General features: G+C 36.4%; 2 protein-coding genes across 2 annotated transcripts; one reads left to right on the top strand and one right to left on the bottom strand.

The window, feature by feature from the left end:
* Window positions 1-4,474: 4,474 nt before the first annotated feature.
* On the bottom strand, window positions 4,475-18,001 carry LOC134651398 (sideroflexin-2). The gene is made up of 9 exons (XM_063506498.1): window positions 17,881-18,001; window positions 17,299-17,459; window positions 16,569-16,739; window positions 12,437-12,638; window positions 10,244-10,322; window positions 9,584-9,671; window positions 5,731-5,856; window positions 5,187-5,234; window positions 4,475-4,650 (listed from the first exon to the last, which is right to left on the bottom strand). The coding sequence occupies exons 2-9, from the start codon at window positions 17,454-17,456 to the stop codon at window positions 4,539-4,541; spliced, it is 984 nt and encodes a 327-aa protein (XP_063362568.1). The 5' UTR covers window positions 17,457-17,459; window positions 17,881-18,001; the 3' UTR covers window positions 4,475-4,538.
* A 403-nt stretch (window positions 18,002-18,404) lies between these two features.
* On the top strand, window positions 18,405-20,811 carry LOC134651766 (PWWP domain-containing protein 2A-like). The gene is made up of 3 exons (XM_063506869.1): window positions 18,405-18,571; window positions 18,661-19,978; window positions 20,553-20,811. Exons 1-3 carry the CDS (start codon window positions 18,420-18,422, stop codon window positions 20,712-20,714), a joined length of 1,632 nt encoding a protein of 543 aa, XP_063362939.1. The 5' UTR covers window positions 18,405-18,419; the 3' UTR covers window positions 20,715-20,811.
* Window positions 20,812-22,308: the final 1,497 nt, after the last annotated feature.

Here is a 22,308-nt window from a genome sequence, read left to right as displayed (position 1 = left end):
AGCTTTTAGGACTTCCTTGAGGAAAAAAAAAATCATTTTTTTTTCTCAAGGAAGTCCTACAAGAAGAACGTGCGATTTCTCTAAACCAGGCCAAATCTGTCTTGGAATTCATGCTATGGGGTCCTTTAGACGTCGCACAAGGCGCTCCGGTAGATGACCGCGAATTGTCTTTACAAAGATGGTTGGATTTAGAAAGAGCGACGGTTCTGCATGGGTTGGTTAGAACCAGAGTCCAACTGAATGTGTTTGAGCAGCTGCATTTGATGTTTTTAGTGCGATCCACGGCGAAGGCGATGTGCGAAGCGTCGGTGCTTTTAGAAAAGGCCAATGTGTATTGATGTATATTTTGTAGCTTTACGAGTGCGCATCTGTAATTTTAAATGTAAGTTGGGCGCCATTGAAAACTTTCATTGAGAAAGTCCGGCAGAAGTAAAAATTATACATTATTTTGTAAATAACGCCTTAACAATTATTTTCATTCCCATTTGAGCATAAATAGTTTGAAAAATCGCTCTTATTTGCATAAAAGACTGTAGATAAATGAATAATAGTTTTAACATTGTGACGTAATTATTTCCAAGTATTTTTTGTCTGAGTGAATGTCTTTTGTGTATGAATATTGAATTGTAAGTAATATTTATAGAACTATTAAGAATATAAATTTCCCAACACAGACCACAATACTTGAGTATTTTGGACCACGGATGCGTACTATCTTTTATCTTAGTTTAGTCCTTAGCTTAGTAGACACCTGAAAGCCTTTGTATTTTAATTGTTTTGTAATTATGTTTGACCCCCAAATCACTTTAAATTAATTATAAAACAACCATACTCAAAGGTTTCGCATTTTCTCAAAGGTTAGCTGGAAGAGATCCCTTTTAGGGATAAGTTCGCCTTTGTACATAACATTCTTATTTTTGATTTGTTTTTGTCCGTTTTATGTAAACCTGTTTATATGCAATAAAGTGACATACATACATACATACATACATACCATACTAATATTTGCTAATTTTAGGTACTGAATATGACTGAATTTGGTCCAGAACTCATAATACATAAAATATAAAATTCGCAAATACAAGAAAGTTATAAAAAAATCAATAATAAAAAGTTTATAAGTTTTATAACTTTAAATGCAATCGTGACATTTACCGGTAAAAAGTACCACTTTGTCAATATGGTTTGTTAATGGTAAGTATATTTATGCCAGTAGCACATTTTTACTGAAAACTACACAAAAAAATTAAATCAATCATCACTGTAAATCGATGGGGGTAAAACATTTAACAAAATATTAATTTTAAAAGATTGACTTTAAAAATAGGTGGCAAGACAGTACTGAAATTCTATATACTCGTTTTATCTAATCTGGTGCCTTATCTACTCTAGTATATAAGCGTTGTGTACATTACTGCATGTATTTATATATTTCACGAGCTTGGTGGGAAGTTCAAAGTTTATATATCGTGTTAAGATGTCGAATATAAAACTAAATATTTTATATGTTGTTTTATTTCTTTATTGTACGATTCGGAGCGCGGCTTACTATAGTCTGACAAACCCAATTTGTCAGTAAATAAGAACAAAACACGAACTATACTCATCCCTTTCTTTAGGCTGTTTGCCAATTATAAATGCCTAATGAATAGGGAGTGTTACCGCAATGTTCTGCCGCCAGAGTTCAGCACTAGCACAAACCGTAAACCACAGAGTAACTTATATTACTATTCCATAAACAGTTTTTTGGCAAGTTTTCACTTATTTGTTGAAAAAATATGACATGATATTAATGCATCAAGGCGGTTTGTTCACTGTTTATGCTAGTGGCGCCGCCTGCGCAGAGTTGTGCGTAGGGTTTGCAATCCGGATCCGAAATGTATGAAATTATCCGGATCTGGATCCGGATCCGCGGATATTCCCATACATTTCGGATCCGTCGTGCAAACCCTAGTTGTGCGTGATATTCCCCATTTGAATCATATGATATATAATAAAATTGAAGTAGGTTTACGAATTGGTTATATGTCTATGATTATATAGGGGAACATTAAAAAAATACAAGTAATTCTCTAAAGGTATTTTATTGTCTGAGCCTTGCTTGCCGTTTTAACAAAAAAAGCAAAAAGTTGATATAATCGAAAACATTTCTAAAAACTGTGTGTGTGTGTTAATGGCACAATTTTAGGAAAATACATAGGCTAATTGCTTTTGAGCACTAAAAAAGACTAGAAATATTTACTAAACTGAGCGTAATAATAAATCACAATTTAGATCTTAGTTTAAATAGTTCTTGATAAGACTACAGATTGTTTTATGAGTATACAATAGCGGAACTTAACCGAATAGAAGTGTTATTTCCATAATAGATGAACTATAAATTCGACAGTAATTGACTAATTACAGTAATTAGTATACATTCAGACCTAAATTAACTGCAACCATGAAATAGTATACTACATACTTACCTTAATTAGTAGCATAGATTTAATAACACTCGTAATTTCTTAGTGCGTTTAAAAAATAACAGCAAATGCATATAAAAGCACAGACTGTATATTTTATTAAGTAATACCGATCGGAATGTATTGTTTTCAATATAGAGAAAAAATAAAGCGCAAAAATAAACATTCCTACAAAGAAACTCCAAAATAAACTTTAAAATAATAATTTAAGATGTGATCAATATTAAAAAATTGATTTTGGAAAGGTAAAAAAAATGTTTTTGCCTTTTACTTAAAAACAATACTGGTTACTAATAACGCTTATAAGTACACTTAATTACTAAAAAAAACGATAAAAAATAATATTTCTGAGAAACGATATAAGTAAAGAAAAAAGAAAGAAAGAAAAAAAGAAAAGAAAAAGAACGAGAGAAAGTAAGTAAGTAAATTATGATCTTAGGTAATATCATTTTAACTATAAATTAACATAAAAGACTTTCAAATCCAATTATTACCTAAGTAATTTCCGAGTTCTTTTTATAAACTCTGTATTATTCTTGAAAAAAATATTGCGCTTAGATTATTCGATTTTGAAAATACCCAATAAACAAAATTCTAACAGCAATTTAAAATAAGCGCAAGTCAAATACGCTAATTAATTTTCTTATATCTACTTTTCTGCTTACTCAGCTAGTATTTACGCCCATTTGATATGGCAACACTGGTCAGCCATAACAGCACTGACAGCTAATTTTATTTTTACAGTACATATGGGGCTACTTTTCCGCACTAGTGCGTAAAATAGCACTTTTCGTGCGTATGTCGAAACTTTAAAGTGCCATATGTACTGTAAAACGTTGTTCGATACACGTGCGAATAGGTAATTCGCATTTCGTGTCGATTTAAAACACTCCCTTCGGTCGTGTTTTAATTTATCGCCACTCGTTTCGAATTTCCTCTTTTTCGCACTTGTATCGAAATAGTTATTTTCGATTCAAGTGCGAAAAAGAGGAAATTCGAAACGAGTGGCGATAAATTAAAACACGACCGAAGGGAGTGTTTTAAATCGACACGAGTTGCGAATTACCTATTCGCACGTGTATCGAACAACGTTTTACAGTACATATGGCACTTTAAAGTTTCGACATACGCACGAAAATGCTATTTTACGCACTAGTGCGGAAAAGTAGCCCCATAAGTACTGTAAATAACTATTATATGCTTGTCTATGGCCACATTAATAGTGAAAAAAAATCCTCAAGATGATTCTCAAAGCTATCTTTTTCCTACTAAATACACTGAACTTCTTCCATTTTTACAAACGTTTATTTATTTTCACCCAAGGTGTAATGCGTAACAATCACTTACATAGAGTGCGACATAGATTAGTACCTAGAAAGAACTTGAAAGAAGGTAAGCGATTTTGAGATGTCTTTTAATTGAAAAACACTTCTTAAAAATCAATAACTATTACTTATGAAAGCAGAAGACTATAAAAGATCGTATTAGATTCATAATTGTTACATATTTGCCGTAACTTATTTTTAAAATGTGTTTTTCAATTAAAAAACACATCAAGATTGTTTACCTTATTTCTAATGCTAAAAAAAACGAACTATAAATAAATTGTTGCCATGTTTAAGCATTTTACGTCAAAAATGTGACAGTTACTTAGAAAGTGGCGCCCTCCTTTAATTTATACTATTTTATGTCGCACTGTACTTTATTATATAGAACGTGACTGCCACAATAAACACGCAATATCAAGCCTGTCGAAATAGGGTAATTCGCCAGTAACTGACCACCTGTTAATACCTGACCACCCTAAACTAAAAATGAATTATATTCACCTATAAACAGCATTCAGTTTAGTATAAGGTGACTAGTTATTGAAGGCTGGCCAGTTATTGAAACCTTATACTAAAATGAATTCTGTTTATAGGTGAATATAATTCATTTTTAGTTTAGGGTGGCCAGCTGACATTCAAATTTTCTACATTTCTACCTCCTAGTTTCACTCCATAAAATATTATTGTGTCCATAGACAAGATTCCAACTGTATTTTACATAATAACAACTACTTACAGCTACGGCTTACAGGCCCTTGTTGAAGTATACGTATTGGGGAGGTTTGCCGTCCGTATTCTTCACAATTTCCTCGTAGTTCTCGGGTTCGAAGCGTTTTATGGTGTCCGTTGAGATTTTACTGAAACAAATTAATAATTATCAAACATACGTGTAAAATCTGCTTTTTAGTACTAACGTACAACGGAATTTAACGATATAAAAACGAATTTTAATGTGAAGTATTTGTCAGGAATATGAGAAAATAAATTGATAGAGTGTTAACCTTTGTACAACACGTCTTCTATAATTGTTGTAGATGACGCTAGGGTAAGTATTTATATATTTTGGATGTGTCTAAACGTTGTCACAAATACAATATCCACAATGGGGTTGGCCGGTCGAAGTATTTAGCAGATGTCGCCAGCATCAGCATAGCTTGCCCTGTCAATCCATAGAATTGTGTCTAATATTTGTTTTTCCAGCCCTTCAGGCCAAATCTCATAGACCTAAACTAGTGAAAACGGCAAACTATGATGGCGCCATCTATGCAAACCTTTGACAATTGCCAACCCCATTTACCGGTGAATTATAAAGAGATTTCAGACATGAAACTTTAAATACAGCGCTATGCAGTATGAAAATACAGTACTGTACTGAACCAAAAACTTGACTTACCATCTTTGTGGGAAGAGAGCGCAGGCAGTCGGTACCATGAAAGTTAGGCTGGAATAAAAAAAGGGAATTTCATTTTCTACCCTACTTTACTGTGGTCTTGGAGGATATAACTTATTTATTTATTTACATAAGGAGATCCAACAGCTAACTAAATGACAATAGAATCTTAAATAGATATATAGAGCCAATTACAGGAACTCACAAATAGATATGTAATAAAAACATATACTTAAGTAACACGCATCACACACACACACACACACACACACATTGCAAACATGAAAGAGATAAGACTCAATCCAAAACTAAACAGAACTAACAACATTCACTTACATAAACCAAACCTACTACCGGTCCCAGAGATCTCCTGTCTCCATGATCAGATCAGCTCGATGGTATCATAATATTGCATTGTCACCCAACTTACATATGTGTGCAAATTTTCAGCTTCATTGGAAGTCGGGAAGCAAGATTTGACCCGTACAAACACATATAGATACATTGCAAGTTAATAAAAAGCTTGTAAAAATGTATAGGTACTTACAACATGCCCACGATGGCGGTCTGGATGCCGACGTGTGCCCAGCGGATGCGCTGCATCCACGGCTTGTGTTCGATCCTCTCCATTATTACCGGGAGTAACAGCATGCCGGGGGCGCACATTACGATCCTGGAAAAACGAATGTATTGTTATTTATTTATTTTTATTTTATTTTAGTACATGGAAAACCAACAGCGCTACATATATCCAGAAATTACAATAGAATCACAGAGCCAATTATAGGTTCTCACTTATAGAAATACAATAAATTATAAAAAGTTTTTGCCCAACTTAGTTACACATACAAGTTCACAAAGCATAAGAACAGATGATCAATATGTATATGATCTATGTTTACAAAAATAAGTAAAGAGAAGAAAAAAGAAAAAACCTTTTGCGAGTAATACACATTCAATAATGCACCGAGCCCTGACCTGCGCCAGAATTATTGTCACCCATGAAGTATCTAGTTAATTTATTTTTTATTACTGGTATGCTATCACTATATATGTCAATATCACAATTTATAAGAACTTTATTTAAACTCATGCCTGCCCTGCATATGAAATAATTGTTGGTGAAGAATGGGGGTCAGTTGCACCCACAGACAATCCAACCTCTAGACCAAAGAGTAAAGTAAGTATATAGGTAAAGAGAGCCCTCTTGAAGCATTTTATGGAAACTCATTTGAAAGAGCCATCTCTGATTCTCCGCCGATACTAAGTATGTTTGTGTGCGTGCACAACTACATATGCATCCATACGTGTACTTTCGTTCCACATAATATTAGGTCTACTCGGGCGGTTTACAAGTCCATTTTTTGTTTGGTTTCTTGTAACAAAAACCTTTAATTATTTACAAGAAATCAAACAACAAATGTACTTGTAAACCGCCCAAGTAGACCTAACATTATGTGGAAAAGGTTAATGTTATCAATAATGGAATAAAGAAAAAAACAGAATATTAAATTCAATATGTTTATTGCATACATGTTTTACATCACATTATCGCTAGGAAAGTACAATTTTAGGTAAACAATAGAAAAGAAAGCGAGTGTGGTGAAAAAGCATTCACACACAAGAAAATACATGTTAATAAGAAAATATGAATAATTTACTACGCACAACACAATAATAGTCTAGGCATTGTAGCAGATTTATCGATAGTGGCGTGCCTTATCAAAAGTAGGTACTTATTAGATACCTACCACGAAATAAAATTACTCTAAAATAGCGTCCATATTGCACAAAATAACACAGAACTCAAAGCACTTTCTGGAGGTTTTCACAACAGGGCATGGCAGGGCAGGGCAGGCATGTGTTTTCATTCGGGCTATAATCTAATTTCCTCCAGCACCATAACGAAGAAAATAGCTCAACCATCACTAAAATATTTTTAATTTACGCTCTTCCAGTGACAGCTAAAAAATTGCATGTCTTGGCCATATACCTAGTATTATATACTTAGATGAGCTATACGCGTGCGCCCGTGAGGGACAGAACATACGTGATGCGACCAAATTAAAAACACTTTTTGACGTTCCTGACAACCTACCAAACATAACCTACGTAATTTGGTCGGGTTATTTCAAAAAGCGCTTTCTCTGCTACTCCATACTAAAAGTTCTATAAGTGCATCTCGTTCGGTCAACTGGCTCCTCGCCCATTTCATCTATATAATTATGATTGTACCTCTATGGTCTTGGCGGATATGCAAGTGTTGCCAGCATAAACAAACAGCATAATTAAATCACATTTTAACAAAACTCTTATTTTTTCGCAAAATAAATTGAAAATTATAATAATTAAAAATATTAATTCGTACTTATTTTAATTTTAATATTAATGCCACTAAAATTATATGAATTTTATAGTGACATCTGGTGACGTAGTTTGTGTAATCGGAAGTCAACTTTACGCAATAGTATGTTGTCGGGGGCAAAATATAGAAATCGCCTGCATCTTTACTGACGTTAACTACATTCCTAGTGTCCCCCCCCTGCTCTAGACATAGCATAGTCGCGCTACCCCCTCTGCCACACATACGGTAGCGTTACTCCATCTTCGAGTCAATCCCGTGCCGTGATTGGTCCGTGTATTTGAACGGACCAATCACGGCACGGGATTCGCTCACCTCGTCCCCCCGCACCCCCGTATTTTTGGCAGCATCGGTTTCATGAAAGAATTGGCCTAAGCTCAGTCTAGAGGTTGGATTGTCAGTGGTTGCACCAAACCGTTTGTCGGAAAAACGTTACAATGGCTCATTTAGACGGCGCGCGAACTCGCATGCAATTTTAGTTACATTGCGGACCATCGAGGTTACAACAATTCAGTCGACCGATCAAATTTTAATATTAATAACACAATGTAATGAGACTCGCATGCGGGTCATGCCAAGGTTGACAGTACGTAATATATACCTATTTCTTTCCTATGAAAAAGTGTGAGAAGGGGGAGAAGGGGTCTAAAAAATCTAAATTTTGTGTGATGTAATTAATGGATGATCCATTTGGGCAAAGAACCGTAAAACTGTTTTCCATGTATTTTCTCAGAAACCTTCGTATTTGTTATGCTAGTTCTGCGAATGTCAGTACCAGGGATGTTGCGAACATCCGCATCCGCAACCGCGGAACTTCCGCATTATTTTCAACATCCGCATCCGCATCCGCATCCGCATAAAATCGATGCGGATTTAATGCGGATGCGGATGTGGAACAGGTCGGTACAGGAACGTCTTAGCATCGGCGGAAGTGCTAGACTGCTAGGTAATTTAGTAATTAGCCAAAAAAACCTATTAGAAATTAGCAGTCAAGCGTGAGTGGGACTTATTGTACGGAACCCTTGGAACGCGAGTCCGACTCGCACTTGGCCGGTTTTTTGAAATAAAAATTACTAAAATGTAATATTTGACGTTTTTTATGTACCTATCTTGACATCCGCATCCGCATCTGCATCCGCGGATGTGAGCCTCGAAAAATCCGCATCCGCATCCGCATCCGCGGATGTCAAAAAATCGGCATCCGCAACATCCCTGGTCAGTACCTACTTTTTGTACCGTGACTGACTGAAATAGCATTAGCAAGACACGTTTGTAAGGTTGCGTGAAAATACGAAGGAATATATAGATGGTCAACCAAATCTTGTCAGTAAAAAAGGCGCGAAATTCAAATTTTCTATGGGACGATATCCCTTCGCGCCTACATTTTTCAAATTTGGCGTCTTTTTCTACTGTCAAGATGTGGTTCATATGAAACATTACTTACCTAGAAGTAACCACTTGTGAGATTCCCTTTGCCGGGGCTAGTTGAAATTTGCCGTCTTTTTCTACTGTCAAGATGTGGTTCATATGAAACATTACTTACCTAGAAGTAACCACTTGTGAGATTCCCTTTGCCGGGGCTAGTTGAAATTTGCCGTCTTTTTCTACTGTCAAGATGTGGTTCATATGAAACATTACTTACCTAGAAGTAACCACTTGTGAGATTCCTTTTGCCGGGGCTAGTTGAAATTTGCCGTCTTTTTCTACTGTCAAGATGTGGTTCATATGAAACATTACTTACCTAGAAGTAACCACTTGTGAGATTCCTTTTGCCGGGGCTAGTTGAAATTTGCCGTCTTTTTCTACTGTCAAGATGTGGTTCATATGAAACATTACTTACCTAGAAGTAACCACTTGTGAGATCCCCTTTGCCGGGGCTAGTTGAAATTTGCCGTCTTTTTCTACTGTCAAGATGTGGTTCATATGAAACATTACTTACCTAGAAGTAACCACTTGTGAGATTCCTTTTGCCGGGGCTAGTTGAAATTTGCCGTCTTTTTCTACTGTCAAGATGTGGTTCATATGAAACATTACTTACCTAGAAGTAACCACTTGTGAGATCCCCTTTGCCGGGGCTAGTTGAGACTTGCCGATAATTTTGCCGTTCTCATCCGAGACCTCCAGACCTGCAACATAATATTATTATGTAGCATTAGCCTTTCATTTTAGACCGCAGTGAGATTTGCGTTACATTGCGGCATTTGATTTATAGATTTTTTACACCTACCATAGATCAGTTTTAGTACCAAAAAGACTATTAGCATCTAGCATCGAGTAGCGGAACTATCAGTACTGCTACTTGACAATAGATGTAGCAGCGACCGGAAAGTCTTATGCTGTTGAGATAAGACTTTCCGGTCGGTGCTACATCTATTGTCAAGTAGCAGTACTGATAGTTCCGCTACTCGATGCTAGATGTAGATACTGAAATTAATAGTCTGAACTGATGTATGGAGTGAGCACTCTTGTCTTACTATATTTCTCTATGCACCTACTGAGCGACCAATTTTCGCGTAGCTTTCGATTTTCGCGTTTCCCGGTAGGCCCTTTGTAAACAAACCGCCTTGATGTATGAAAACAGATTAAGGCACAGTATGTATAAGTCACTCTATGGTTTACGAATGTTTACGATGAGTGGTAAGTGCTGCACTCTGGCGGCAGAACATTGAATTAATACCCCCTATTGTTATGATCTCACCTTTTAAAATCTCGTTTTGCCTCATCAACGGAATGTTCACCCAGTTGGCGGCCGCTACGGCTACAAAAGGCACGAACCTCTGGAAATAAAACGATCGTTGATCGTGTTACATAACTAAAAAAAAATTATTTTCACCTCAGCAGCTCGAACAAGGGTACTTTGCTACTTAAAAACAGTGAGCAAAATTCACTGATAAGACAAAATGAGCAAAAAGCGATTTTGCTCACTTAGTGAGCAAAATGCGATTTTGCTCACTGTTTTTAAGTAGCAAAGTACCCTTGTTTGAGCTGCTGAGGTGAAAACTTAATTGTTGGTATATCTTAAGAAAACATGAGTGAATAAGTAAGTGATGAAGAAGGAATACATTTTTCGGGTTCTCTAATATGTTCTCACTGCTGAGGTGAAAAGTTTTGTGAACTACACGAGATCAAAGTTATTTACATCTCGTGCGCTTTTGAGTCCCTTACTACGCTCAAGATTCTAAATTAGATTTAGATCTATTATAGAATCTTTCGCTTGCACGGGACTCAAAATAAGCACTCGAAGAAATATCAAACTTTGATCTCTTGTTGTACAAATAACTATATTATATTTACAGGGCCAAATGCCATGTAGTCAGTTGTCCATCTAAACCAAAAGAACGAAAACCGAACTCAAATCTACTGACAATGTTATGATAATAAATGCCATATGCTCTGGTTTCCTAGGATAGCGGTGCCGTCATATAGCGGCAGTCTCCATACAAATACTACGACATCCATATTTAGCCGTATTATTTAGATAGATAGATAGATATCGTTAATTTGCGTGAATTATGGTAATTAACAGATATTAAATAGTTCTTATAGGTCACGACATAATTCAGCCGAATAACGGCATGCAAATATTTCAGCCTTAAACACTAATTATCAAGCTTATAAATCATACCATCAAACTATACATCACGAATTATCATTAGCATTTGGAAAGTTCACATAAAAGAACAACAATGACAAATAATATTAAATGAAGCTATGTCAAGGTTAAAATAATAAAATTAATAAAATACATTCGTTCAATTGTCAGCATGCACAAAACAAAATGGAGATACATTAACTCAACATGCACTTAGGTAACTTATTTACATCTATATACAACCCATATTTTTTGTCTAATATTTGTTAAATCTGCAGTTACTAGTCTCGAGGAAGTCTGTAACGGAATAGAAACAGTGTTCCGTTAACCATAGCTGCAGAGTTTTACAAAACCTATTATAACATATGGAGACTATATGACGGCACCGCTATCATAGGAAAACCGATCTTTACCGCTAGGATAGGATTCTATGCGCGCTTCTGAACGACGAACTTGAAAGTCAGCGCCGTTGCCATTGCGGCAACCGTGCCGAAACATAGGCAACGCCCATCTGCGTTGTTGTGAGCGGCGAGTTGGCGTTGCGATTCGTATAGTTTATTATAATAGTGATGGTATGGTGATGGTGTGGTAAAATTGTCTTATGTTTTGATAAGTGATAAATATCTTACCGCTAAGATAGGATTCTTTGCGCGCTTCTGAACGACGAACTTGAAAGTCAGCGCCGTTGCCATTGCGGCAACCGTGCCGAAACATAGGCAACGCCCATCTGCGTTGTTGTGAGCGGCGAGTTGGCGTTGCGATTCGTATAGTTTATTATAATAGTGATGGTATGGTGATGATGGTGTGGTAAGATTGTCTTATGTTTTGATAAGTGATAAATATCTTACCGCTAAGATAGGATTCTTAGCGCGCTTCTGAACGACGAACTTGAAAGTCAGCGCCGTTGCCATTGCGGCGGACGTGGCCGAAACATAGGCAACGCCCATCTGCGTTGTTGTGAGCGGCGAATTGACGTTGCTATTCGTATAGTTTATTATAACAGTGATGGTATGGTGATGATGGTGTGGTAAGATTGTCTTATATTTTGATAAGTGATGGTATGGTGATGGTATGATAAATAGCTTACCGCTAAAATAGGATTCTTAGCGCGCTTCTGAACGACGAACTTGAAAGTGAGCGCCGTTGCCATTGCGGCAACCGTGCCGAAACATAGGCAACGCCCATCTGCGTTGTTGTGAGCGGCGTGTTGGCGTTGCGATTCGTATAGTTTATTATAATAGTGATGGTGTGGTGATGATGGTGTGATAACATTGTCTTATGTGGTGATAAATATCTTACCGCTAAGATAGGATTCTTAGCGCGCTTCTGAACGACGAACTTGAAAGTCAGCGCCGTTGCCATTGCGGCGGACGTGGCGGAAACATAGGCAACGCCCATCTGCGTTGTTGTGAGCGGCGAGTTGGCATTGCGGTTGGTGTAGTTGACTAGGGCGTTGAACGACTGGTTTACCCATTGCCAGAATACTATGGCTGTGCCTGTTCTGAAAAAAGAAAAGTACGCTTAGAATCTTCGGTCTTCCAATTGCGCAATTTTACGCATAAAAACACATATTATATGGGGAACGAAATTTTTCATTTGCAAAATAGAAAGTTTGGATGTGTTCTTAATTAATTTTCTAATACATTATTTGAACGGGATAAATACATCTGAGGTCCCTTAACAAAATCTACACGAGGAAGTTAGAACAGACTTATTTTAATTTTTCCAGATATTTAATGACAAGTCGCGATTTAATTCGTGTACCGCATAGGTACCCTTGAATCAGAATCAGAATGATTTATTTGTAAAACATAGGTAATAATATACATTTGAACACTATGTTTTACCGGTTGGCATACAAATAATTAGTTTCTTGACTAACGATTTAAAAGGGCCAGGGTAATTTTAAAAATACTACTAGGTATGTCATTACCATTTTAGACTTGCCCCGGCATTTTAAAAATACCTACTATGATAATAATACCTTCTAAATACGTAAGTAATCACCTGGCAAACGTTTTTAGTACAGATGCCAAATTTATTTAAATCAGCTGACATGCAAAATGTATATAAGGCATTAAATTCTGGGCTATTTGGTATATCCAACGACAAATATAAGTAAGTATAATGTATTAGGGTATTTGACTGTATTCAAAATAAATTATTTTACACCATGCAAGAAATAAAGCACCAAAAGATTAATGGAGAAACGTAGACAGCAGTTATTTTTAGACATAATTTCTATTTTAAAACCCGTATAAAACTATAAAGAGTAGGTAATTTGATTGTGACGTCACATGCTAGTGTTTCATATAAATTCCAATATCTGGGTGACCTAGCTTCGCTCGGAAAACATATGAGAACTCGAAAATGCGCGTTTTCCCAGAGATAAGACCTAGCTAGAACGATTTTTCGCCCCCGAAAACCCCCATATAGCAAATTTCATCGAAATCGTTAGAGCCGTTTCCGAGATCCCCGAAATATATATATATATATATATATATAAACAAAAATTGCTCGTTTAAAGGTATTAGATAGATAGATAGATAGATTAGATAGATAGTAGCAAAATCGTATTGACAATTCGAAAAAAGAAACTGATTTGACTAGTAGTCAAATACCCTATTAACTGCATAATATGACCTCTATTGATAAATAATATAAAAACATCCTTATATCGACATATGATAAGGAATTTATGGGTCAGTTTCTTATCTTACGTATGATCTAATTTTAAATTCATGAATATCCAATTATGTTTACATTCACTGGACTTTGTTTCTTCATCTTTGTTATTTACGATTATAAGTCGTCTGCCCTTGAATCAAAACACATTATTGTATAACATGACCCATACCATAATACTTATATGGCATAAATTAGGTAGGTACCTATGAATCAATACACAATTTAATCGATATTTATATCTCAAGATAATTGTATTAACAAGCTATATTGCCCAATAAACATAGCTAATAAGATAAGGTTTTGACATCTGATGTTCTAATTATATACCAACCTACTACAATTTTCCTAGGCTTTCGTACCGAACGGGAAAACAAAAAACGGGACCCATTACTAAGACTCCACTGTCCGTCTGTCTGTCACCAGGCTGTATATCATGAACCGTGATAGCTAGACAGTTGAAATTTTCATAGATGATGTATTTCTGTTCCCGCTATAACAACAAATACTAAAAACGCTAGATAATGGTACGGAACCCTTCGTGGCCAGTGTTTTTTTTTATTAACCTTTGAACGCCATCGTAAACCTTTATCTGAATGCACGGAGGTTGATATTGGGCTGTCTGTAGCCGCACGCGTAAAAGTTGGGTTGGGCGTTGGGTTAAAGTCTCAAAAACTGATCAGAAATTGAAACTCACCACTCCTGGGGCCCGTTTCTCAAAAGCTTGTAACTTGTACGAGGGGTATTCAAAATATTCTCGGTATGAGAATGAAAACAAACAAGTACGAAAAGTTTGATATTTTTATTTTTCAATATACTCCCCCCCTATGTTCATACACTTAAAAGATCGATCAATTATTTTTTTTAATCCTGCATAAAAATATTTTTTATCTTTGGTGTAAAAATGCTCCTCCACTGCCGCCTTCAATGCTTCATCATCGGAAAATTTATTTCCACGCAGATCCTTTTTAAGATTGGGGAACAAAAAGAAGTCGCTGGGGGCTAAGTCCGGACTATACGGTGGGTGAGTAACAGTTTCAAACCCACATTCAACAATAGCTGCCTTGGTAATATGAGCAGTATGGACGGGGGCGTTGTCATGCAGAAGCATAACACCTTTGGTTAACTTTCCTCGCCTCTTTTCTTTGATTGCATCCTTTAATTGACGTAGAATGTTAGCGTAGTACTGTCCTGTGATATTTACACCTTTTTCTTTATAATCGATCAGTAATACTCCTTCACAATCCCAAAATATCGTGGCCATGACCTTGCCAGCTGAAGGGATGACCTTGAACTTCTTGGGATGAGCTGAACCCTTAATGTGCCACTGCATGGACTCTTGTTTACTCTCTGGGTCATAATGATGAACCCAGGTTTCATCTCCAGTAACTATTCTTTGCAGCACCTCATCAGGATTTTCACCGCACAGGTCAATAAAATCGGAACAACAAGCTACACGCATGTCTTTTTGAAGCCGAGTCAGCATTCGCGGAACCCATCTTGCACTTACTTTTGACATATTAAGATGGTCATGGATAATATCATGTACGGTACCAATAGAGATATTGGTTACTTGTGCTATAGATTTTACCTTCACTCGACCATCTTCCAATATAAGTTTTTCCACTTTATCAATATTTTCTTGTGAAGTAGCTACTACAGGCCGGCCAGGTCTAGGGTCGTCTTCAACACTCTCCCTTCCACGTTTAAACTCGCTTGACCACTTTTGAATGGTAGATAAAGAAGGAGCAGACTCACGGTAAACACAATCCATTTCCTCTTTTATGGTTTTTTGATTTTTACCCTGTTTTGTCAAGAATTTTATCACGCATCGATGTTCTAATTTAGTTAACATTGTCAATTCCCACATGATGTTCATGTTTGTTCAGCAATTGCAGAAAAACAAAAGAACATCTCGGTTCGAATTATACTTTTTTTTAATGTCAATGAATAAACCTTAGCGGCCAGTAACGAAAGAAATTTTAGAAGAGGTTGTAAGATATCAATACCGAGAATATTTTGAACGCCCCTCGTATTTAATACAATGAAAATAATATGAAAACATTTACCCACATTCCCTTACCGGATAAGACTTTAAATCCGGTCTTTGTATGTAGATTATTACAAATATAAAACACAGAAACAAAGAAGTGTGAGTCATATGTACTGTCCTAGTTTAAGTAAAATTCCTCATTACAAAGATCATACTTTGGTCTTATTTTCTGTCCATACATCTGTATTAGTATTATAAACACGAAAGTAACTCTTGTCTGTTACCTTTTCACATTACTACAACTACAAAAAAAACTAAGACTGGACCCTGGTGGGTCCCATAATTCCAGATCCCATGTATTTGTAAATAGAGGATATGACATACACATACTACCATGAAGTCATGATAAAAGTATTTTTTTAATTATTTTATAGAATCGCAAAATTGTACTTTTACTTGTTAATCAATCAAATCAATAAATATTCCATATTTATAAGAGCAGATGCCAACCAAAACTTCTAGACTCTAGTAGAGTGTAACTTAAATTGTGGGGTGGCGATGGCGATTAGGTTTATGTGACTCTTAAGATAATTGCTGTCATAATAGTCGCAATAGCAACAGGTACTGAGGTCATAATGCAATCTCTTTCACTCAAGGTTGGTCTTAACAAGGGTAAAGGAGATAGCATTACGTTACGACCTCAGTCGCCAAATGGTATTGCGGTGAGTATAGAACATAACAGTGAAGTGTTACCTGTACCACTGCAACATAGCTCCTGTGACCAGGCAGCCTCCGGGCATTTGGAAGGACATACGTCCAAACACATTCTGCAGCTCTCCGCTATCTGGATGAAATGCTGATTCGTATAGCTGTTTGGCTCGGACCACTTTGTCCATCGGAGTGTCGGCAGGTGCTTTGCCTTCTCTGCAATGAGAGAAATTGATCAGTGATTTGATTTATTACAGAATTATATATAAACCTTTTCAGTTACAAAATTGTTGTTGTTGTTGTCTGTCCTAGGGCACCCTGGATGTGCATAGGGCCTCCACAAGATCCTTACATGCCTTTCTGCCTTGAGCAACCGTCTTGGCCTTGTTCCAGCTCAGTCCTCGGCTCGCATCTCATTATTATTATTGTTAAAATATATACCTGTTACAATTACCTATGCCAGGGGTCATCAAATCTCCAACCTATTTTATTTGTATGCTTATTTAATAAACTCAAGGAGAAACGGACCACGATGGTCATTTTATTTTAAGAAACGTGCCCCTGAAGGAACTAATTGGTGTGCCCTGACCTATGTATTCAATTTGATCACAATTATAGGGGTTTTCTATAAAGTAAAAGTGACCATTTATCTTATATTTGGGGAAGATATTCCTCAAAGACATTTTTTCTGTCATAGACAAAACATCTTTCTCACATACTTACTTGAATAAGTAATAATGATTCTAGATAAGTAGGTATCTAAATATTTACTTACTTGTACTTAAAATACAGCTCCTTAGCTTCATGCAGTTCTGACTCCGGCACCAAGGACAGTAGAGGATTGGAGATGAAAGCAAAATGCTTGAACCTGCCCACAAAGGTGCTCTGATCCCAGAGCGGCTTGGTGATGTCTATCCTCTTTACAGATGCCATTTTCTAGAAAAAAAAAGGTTAATTTAGAATACCTACAGCTACATTTCGTTAAAAAAAAAACCTGCAAAATGCGAGTAGAATTTGCGTACTAAGTTTTTGATGACTATGATGAATTTTTTTTTTTATGTAACAATTGAAATTTTCACATGTAAAATACCAAAAAATATTTTGTATTTTTTAACTGGCGAATATCTTGAATTTAAAGTATATATCGTATGAATAAATTATACGGTTATTTGTAGTACGACTTCTCGCAAAACCAGTGATGTAATTTTAAACTCAAAGACCTTGGATATTGTTAAGCATATGCAAAATACCTGTTTCCATTTCCAGGTTCAAAACAATTACGATTATGTAACTTAGCAGCTAACTGTATACAAAAAAGCGCGTAACAAATTAAATAAGATTCTGATATAAAACTTACCAGTTATTATTATTCCGAATTTGAAAATATGTACTAAAGTTAAATAAATATTAAGCGCCTACTTTGCAAGTAGCTCAACTCGGCCGGGCCCAAACCAAACGAACCGTATCAACAACTGTCAAAGTCAAACAACGCAACGGCGACAACCAACAACGTAAAGCTAGTGTGAAGAAAAATCAGTAAAATATTATTACCTCGTTTTTCGTGTCAACTTTGCGAGGTATTGGATGAAATGGAATCCATGTTATAAATTACCATAGAACTGTTATGATAATATGAAATGAAAATGTTTTGTTGTTCTACATTTAAGGTTACACACTATCGCACCGTACCGCGACCTTGGTGTGTCGCACCCATAAGTGAGAGCGAGAAAGAGATATCTTTTTCTTTTTCACCAAGGTCGCGGTGCGGTGCGATAGTGTGTTATCCCTTTTAATCTAGTCACAAAAAACCAGTTTTATTTATTTGTACAACCACATCACTAGAGCCATAGACATTTTGTTAAAACTCTATTGTCTATGAAATTATATTAACAAAATATGGCGGCTGTCGCTGCAACAGCCGATATGACGATTCAAAAGAATTCACAAATATTAGTGCATGTTGAGGAAGCGTTGGCTGATTTAATAGTGGTTTCCTACAGTTCAGAGAATAAGAAATTTCAAGGTGTACTTTTGGACTCTAACAAAGGGTTGGTACAGGCCTTTTTAAGGCTTATTTTTATATCGATTATTATCGAAGAAAACTTAATATTTAGCTAATTTTCCCATTATTTTCCAGTAATTTGCCTTTTGGAGTATACAGTCTAAACCCAGCGTTTTCCAAATCAACTTCATCCACCTATAATACCGATGATAAGCTACATTCCGCTAGTCAAAGATTCACATACCAAGAGCCTCAGTATGCGACCGAAAACCCGCACAAGCCTAAAAAAAATGGACCCAAGGCTAAGCCGCAGCAGAAGCAAAAGATGACGGTGCGATTGAGACCGCGTAAGGTCTTGTGCTCTAATTGTAAAGGTATCTGTAATGAGAACAGCGAAAACGTGGACGTGTCGAAGAAACGGAAGCTTGACTCCGATGACGACACTGCCCACGATAACATCGAACCGTCAAATTCCAGGAAAAAGTATCTCGAAGGCAACTCTCTCATACCAAGAATATCGCGTCTGCAACCGAGTGAGATATCTAACGCCATGAAAGGGTCCTCTAAAAACTCTAATAAGAGTAGTGAAAAGTCAAGTATCAAGGTTGAAAGTTCACTTTACATCCCCACAAAGGAAATGGCATTTGTCAGCGTATCCAGTGACAGTGAGAAAGATCCTAAGGATGATCCTTCACTCACATCCATGTTCCAGAGTGCAAGAACATTAAAAATATGTTTCGGTGAAGGTGAAGGCACTGTAGTCAAAATACCGCCCATTACTGGAGACTACAATGAAGACTCTGGTGTGTCATTTGACATGGCTAAACCTTCCAAACCAGATTTAAAGGCTGCCAGAAAAGCATTGAAAAAAGCTAAAAAACAAGCCAAGAAAAACACCATTACAATCAAGACAGTAGTACGGAGATCACCTAAACATATTGGAGCTCTGTCTCCCCGTAACAACGTTTCCAATAGCCCTCATCCTGCTGTGGATCCCCTAGAAAAGAAACAAAAACACAAAGCAAAACATAAAAAGAAACACAAGTTCCAAAAGACCAGCGATGAAAATGTTACTGAAAGTGAGTCTATTAATTACTTTAGTGATATTAAAGAGCACTGCCTAAAACAGAAGCTGTCTATAAGTCTAAGGAGGTTGAGTAGTAATTCTTATGAGAGACGGAACGAGCAGGATGTTGCAGAAAGTGGTTCAGACGATTGGGAAAGTGATTTGGTACCGAATTTCCCGGCTACAGAGATGGAAGGTGCTGGAGCGAGATTGGTGGGAGTAGCGCCTGGTGATATAGTCTGGGGTAAAGTTGTAGGGTTTCCATGGTGGCCCGGGAGAGTGCTAAGCGTAACACCAACAGCTAGAGCCCACGTTGCATGGTTTGCTTCCACCACCTCATCACTAATGCCATGTGACAGTTTGAGTCCATTTTTAGAGGATTTCAAGGTACATTTTTCATTTAGTTCTCATTTTTACAGCTTTATTTATGCATTTACCTCGTATGATTCATCATCTTATTTGTGTCGAATTACGTCATTCACTTTCGCGGAACGACTAGAACAACAGTCTTTTAACTTGTTTTGATTTCATTCCATGTTTTGGGTTTTTTTTTCAGCATAATAATTTTTCATTGACTGCATTTTTAATCCACACCTCTACTAACAAATGGAAAAGTAACTCTCTGTCTGTTCTGCTACTTTTCGATGGCCTGAACTGTGGGTTGTTCTGATTATTTAGTAATAGACAATATAGACATGCAGTTTCGGCATATAAAGTCTTTAGAAAGAGGCAAATCACATCAGTGAATCTGTAGACACAGCTGGTATTCATGACACGATGTTTCATTCGTGTCTATTATGATAAGTACAAAGATAACAGCTGAACGTAGTAGAACATCTGATATGCAAATCAACGAAACTGTGTAGACTAAAAACAAGCTATAATTGCTTTGTGCGCAGTACTCAACTATGTAGTAGAATGACATAACCAGTTAACCACACATTTGTCATATGTTTTTCAGATGCGTTTCAACAAAAAAAAGAGAGGAGCTTACAAAGAGGCTGTAAAAATGGCTACAATAGAAGCAAAGATGAATGAATCTCTAACGCAGGACCCTCTAGCGAGCCCCACGCAGTCCAACCTAGTAAACCAATCACCGAGACCTATAGATGTTTTCTCGTAAAATTGTGATGGTATGGTGTACTGCCAAAATTCAATGTATGTGATATTTTTTATTGTACTGCACAAAATTGGTAATTTGTAAGTTTGACTGCAGAAATGTAAATGTCGCAGGGAAATGATCAAAACAGAGATTTGAACAAATCTCTATGGGATATGATCAAATCACGCAGGATGTTAAAATGGCGAATCCATATCATCATTTCCCTAGAAAAATTCAGTCATTTGACCAAATCACTGACTCTGTTTAGTGAAAAGACAAAATCGGCCAATAAACGCGAAACGCTTTTTCATTTCACTAGATTTGTTTAGGAATTTGACGAAATCCCTAACCACGACAGTAAGTTGACGAAACGAACTTAAAAAGTCAACTAGTTTTATCATTTCGCTAAACAGGTTTAGTGAAATGATAAAGTCTCAACTGGAAGATGGTATATGGTGATTTGATTAAATCTCTGAACGGTTTAGTGAAATGACGAAAACAAGTACAGAATACAACAGTTTCTCTCTCTCTACAGTTAAGCGATTTGATGAAATCTCTGACTAGACTGATTTTTGAAAATATCGGCTGAAAAAATGAAAGAGACTTCTCTGCACAAATTCAAAGAGTTGCTAATCAAATCAAGCGTGTTGGTGGACGTCCCTAAGGTAGACAGAGGTCCATTAGATAGAAGTAATGTACCGGGGATTGTTTTAAATATTAAAAATAATCTGTACCAAATCGGTACATCTGTCGGCATCATAAAAGACTGGCTGCCTAGAAACGCACTTCAGCCAACCACAACGTCATTTACTGCAGCAGTTCCCTCTACGAAGTGCAGTCTACGTGAAATTGCAGCTAAGTTATCTGTATTTGGAGGTCAGGCGTTCAAGAAGTGTTCCTGTGAAAAGTCCAAAGTACAATGCAAAACCAATAGATGTGCCTGTAAAAAAATAATGTCATATGTAACTCAAGATGCCACTCTACACATGTTTTAACAAATAATTGGCTACTTTCCTACCAGTCAAATCAGCTACTTTTTTGGAACCGTCAAAACGATTTCCTAATATGGAATTTATATGAAAACCTGTATAGTGACGTCACGGTCAACTCACATACTTTATTACATTTCAATCCGATTTATTAAATAGAAATTATGTTTAAAATAACTGCTGTCTATGCTTTTCTGATAATTATCTGGTGCTTTATTTCGTGCACGGTGTGAAATAATTAATTTGGAGTAGAGGAAAGTACTCAATTAAAATTACGTTTACGCACTTGTAGCTTCGTTTTTCATTACCGTCAAAACTGGCAACTTTACCATCAGAAGGTAACTACCATACCACCACCACCACCAAAGCACCACCATACCATAGTCTATTGTAGTAAAAAAGTATGGTATAATTATAATAATTAAAAAGACAATCCCTCTTAATAATTAATTATTATGTTTCAGTTTACAACCTATTCTCGTATTCGATTAACTTTGATACCTACAGTACTATTGACATTTTATTTTACCATTTCACTTAAGTAATCTAGTCAGAGATTTGATCAAACTTAACTGTAGAGAGTAAACTGTATTCTGTACTTGCTTTCGTCATTTCACTAAACCGTT

The sequence above is a fragment of the Cydia amplana genome, chromosome 10 (genome assembly GCF_948474715.1).
Source record: "Cydia amplana chromosome 10, ilCydAmpl1.1, whole genome shotgun sequence".
In the NCBI taxonomy this organism is placed as follows: Eukaryota; Metazoa; Arthropoda; class Insecta; order Lepidoptera; family Tortricidae; genus Cydia; species Cydia amplana.
Note: the sequence above shows the minus strand (reverse complement) of the source record. Positions and strands in the feature narration are given on the sequence as shown.

Bases quoted from the DNA above. Each gene is read 5' to 3' on its own strand.
- LOC134651398 (XM_063506498.1), bottom strand. From the start codon at position 17,456: ATGGCATCTGTAAAGAGGATAGACATCACCAAGCCGCTCTGGGATCAG. The intron at 10,323-12,436 runs GTAAGATATTTA...TTTTATTTCCAG, and splicing joins CTAAGAATCCTATCTTAGCG to AGGTTCGTGCCTTTTGTAGC. The intron at 9,672-10,243 runs GTGAGATCATAA...ATTATGTTGCAG, and splicing joins GCAAAACGAGATTTTAAAAG to GTCTGGAGGTCTCGGATGAG.
- LOC134651766 (XM_063506869.1), top strand. From the start codon at position 18,420: ATGGCGGCTGTCGCTGCAACAGCCGATATGACGATTCAAAAGAATTCA. The intron at 18,572-18,660 runs GTTGGTACAGGC...ATTATTTTCCAG, and splicing joins CTTTTGGACTCTAACAAAGG to TAATTTGCCTTTTGGAGTAT. The intron at 19,979-20,552 runs GTACATTTTTCA...TATGTTTTTCAG, and splicing joins CATTTTTAGAGGATTTCAAG to ATGCGTTTCAACAAAAAAAA.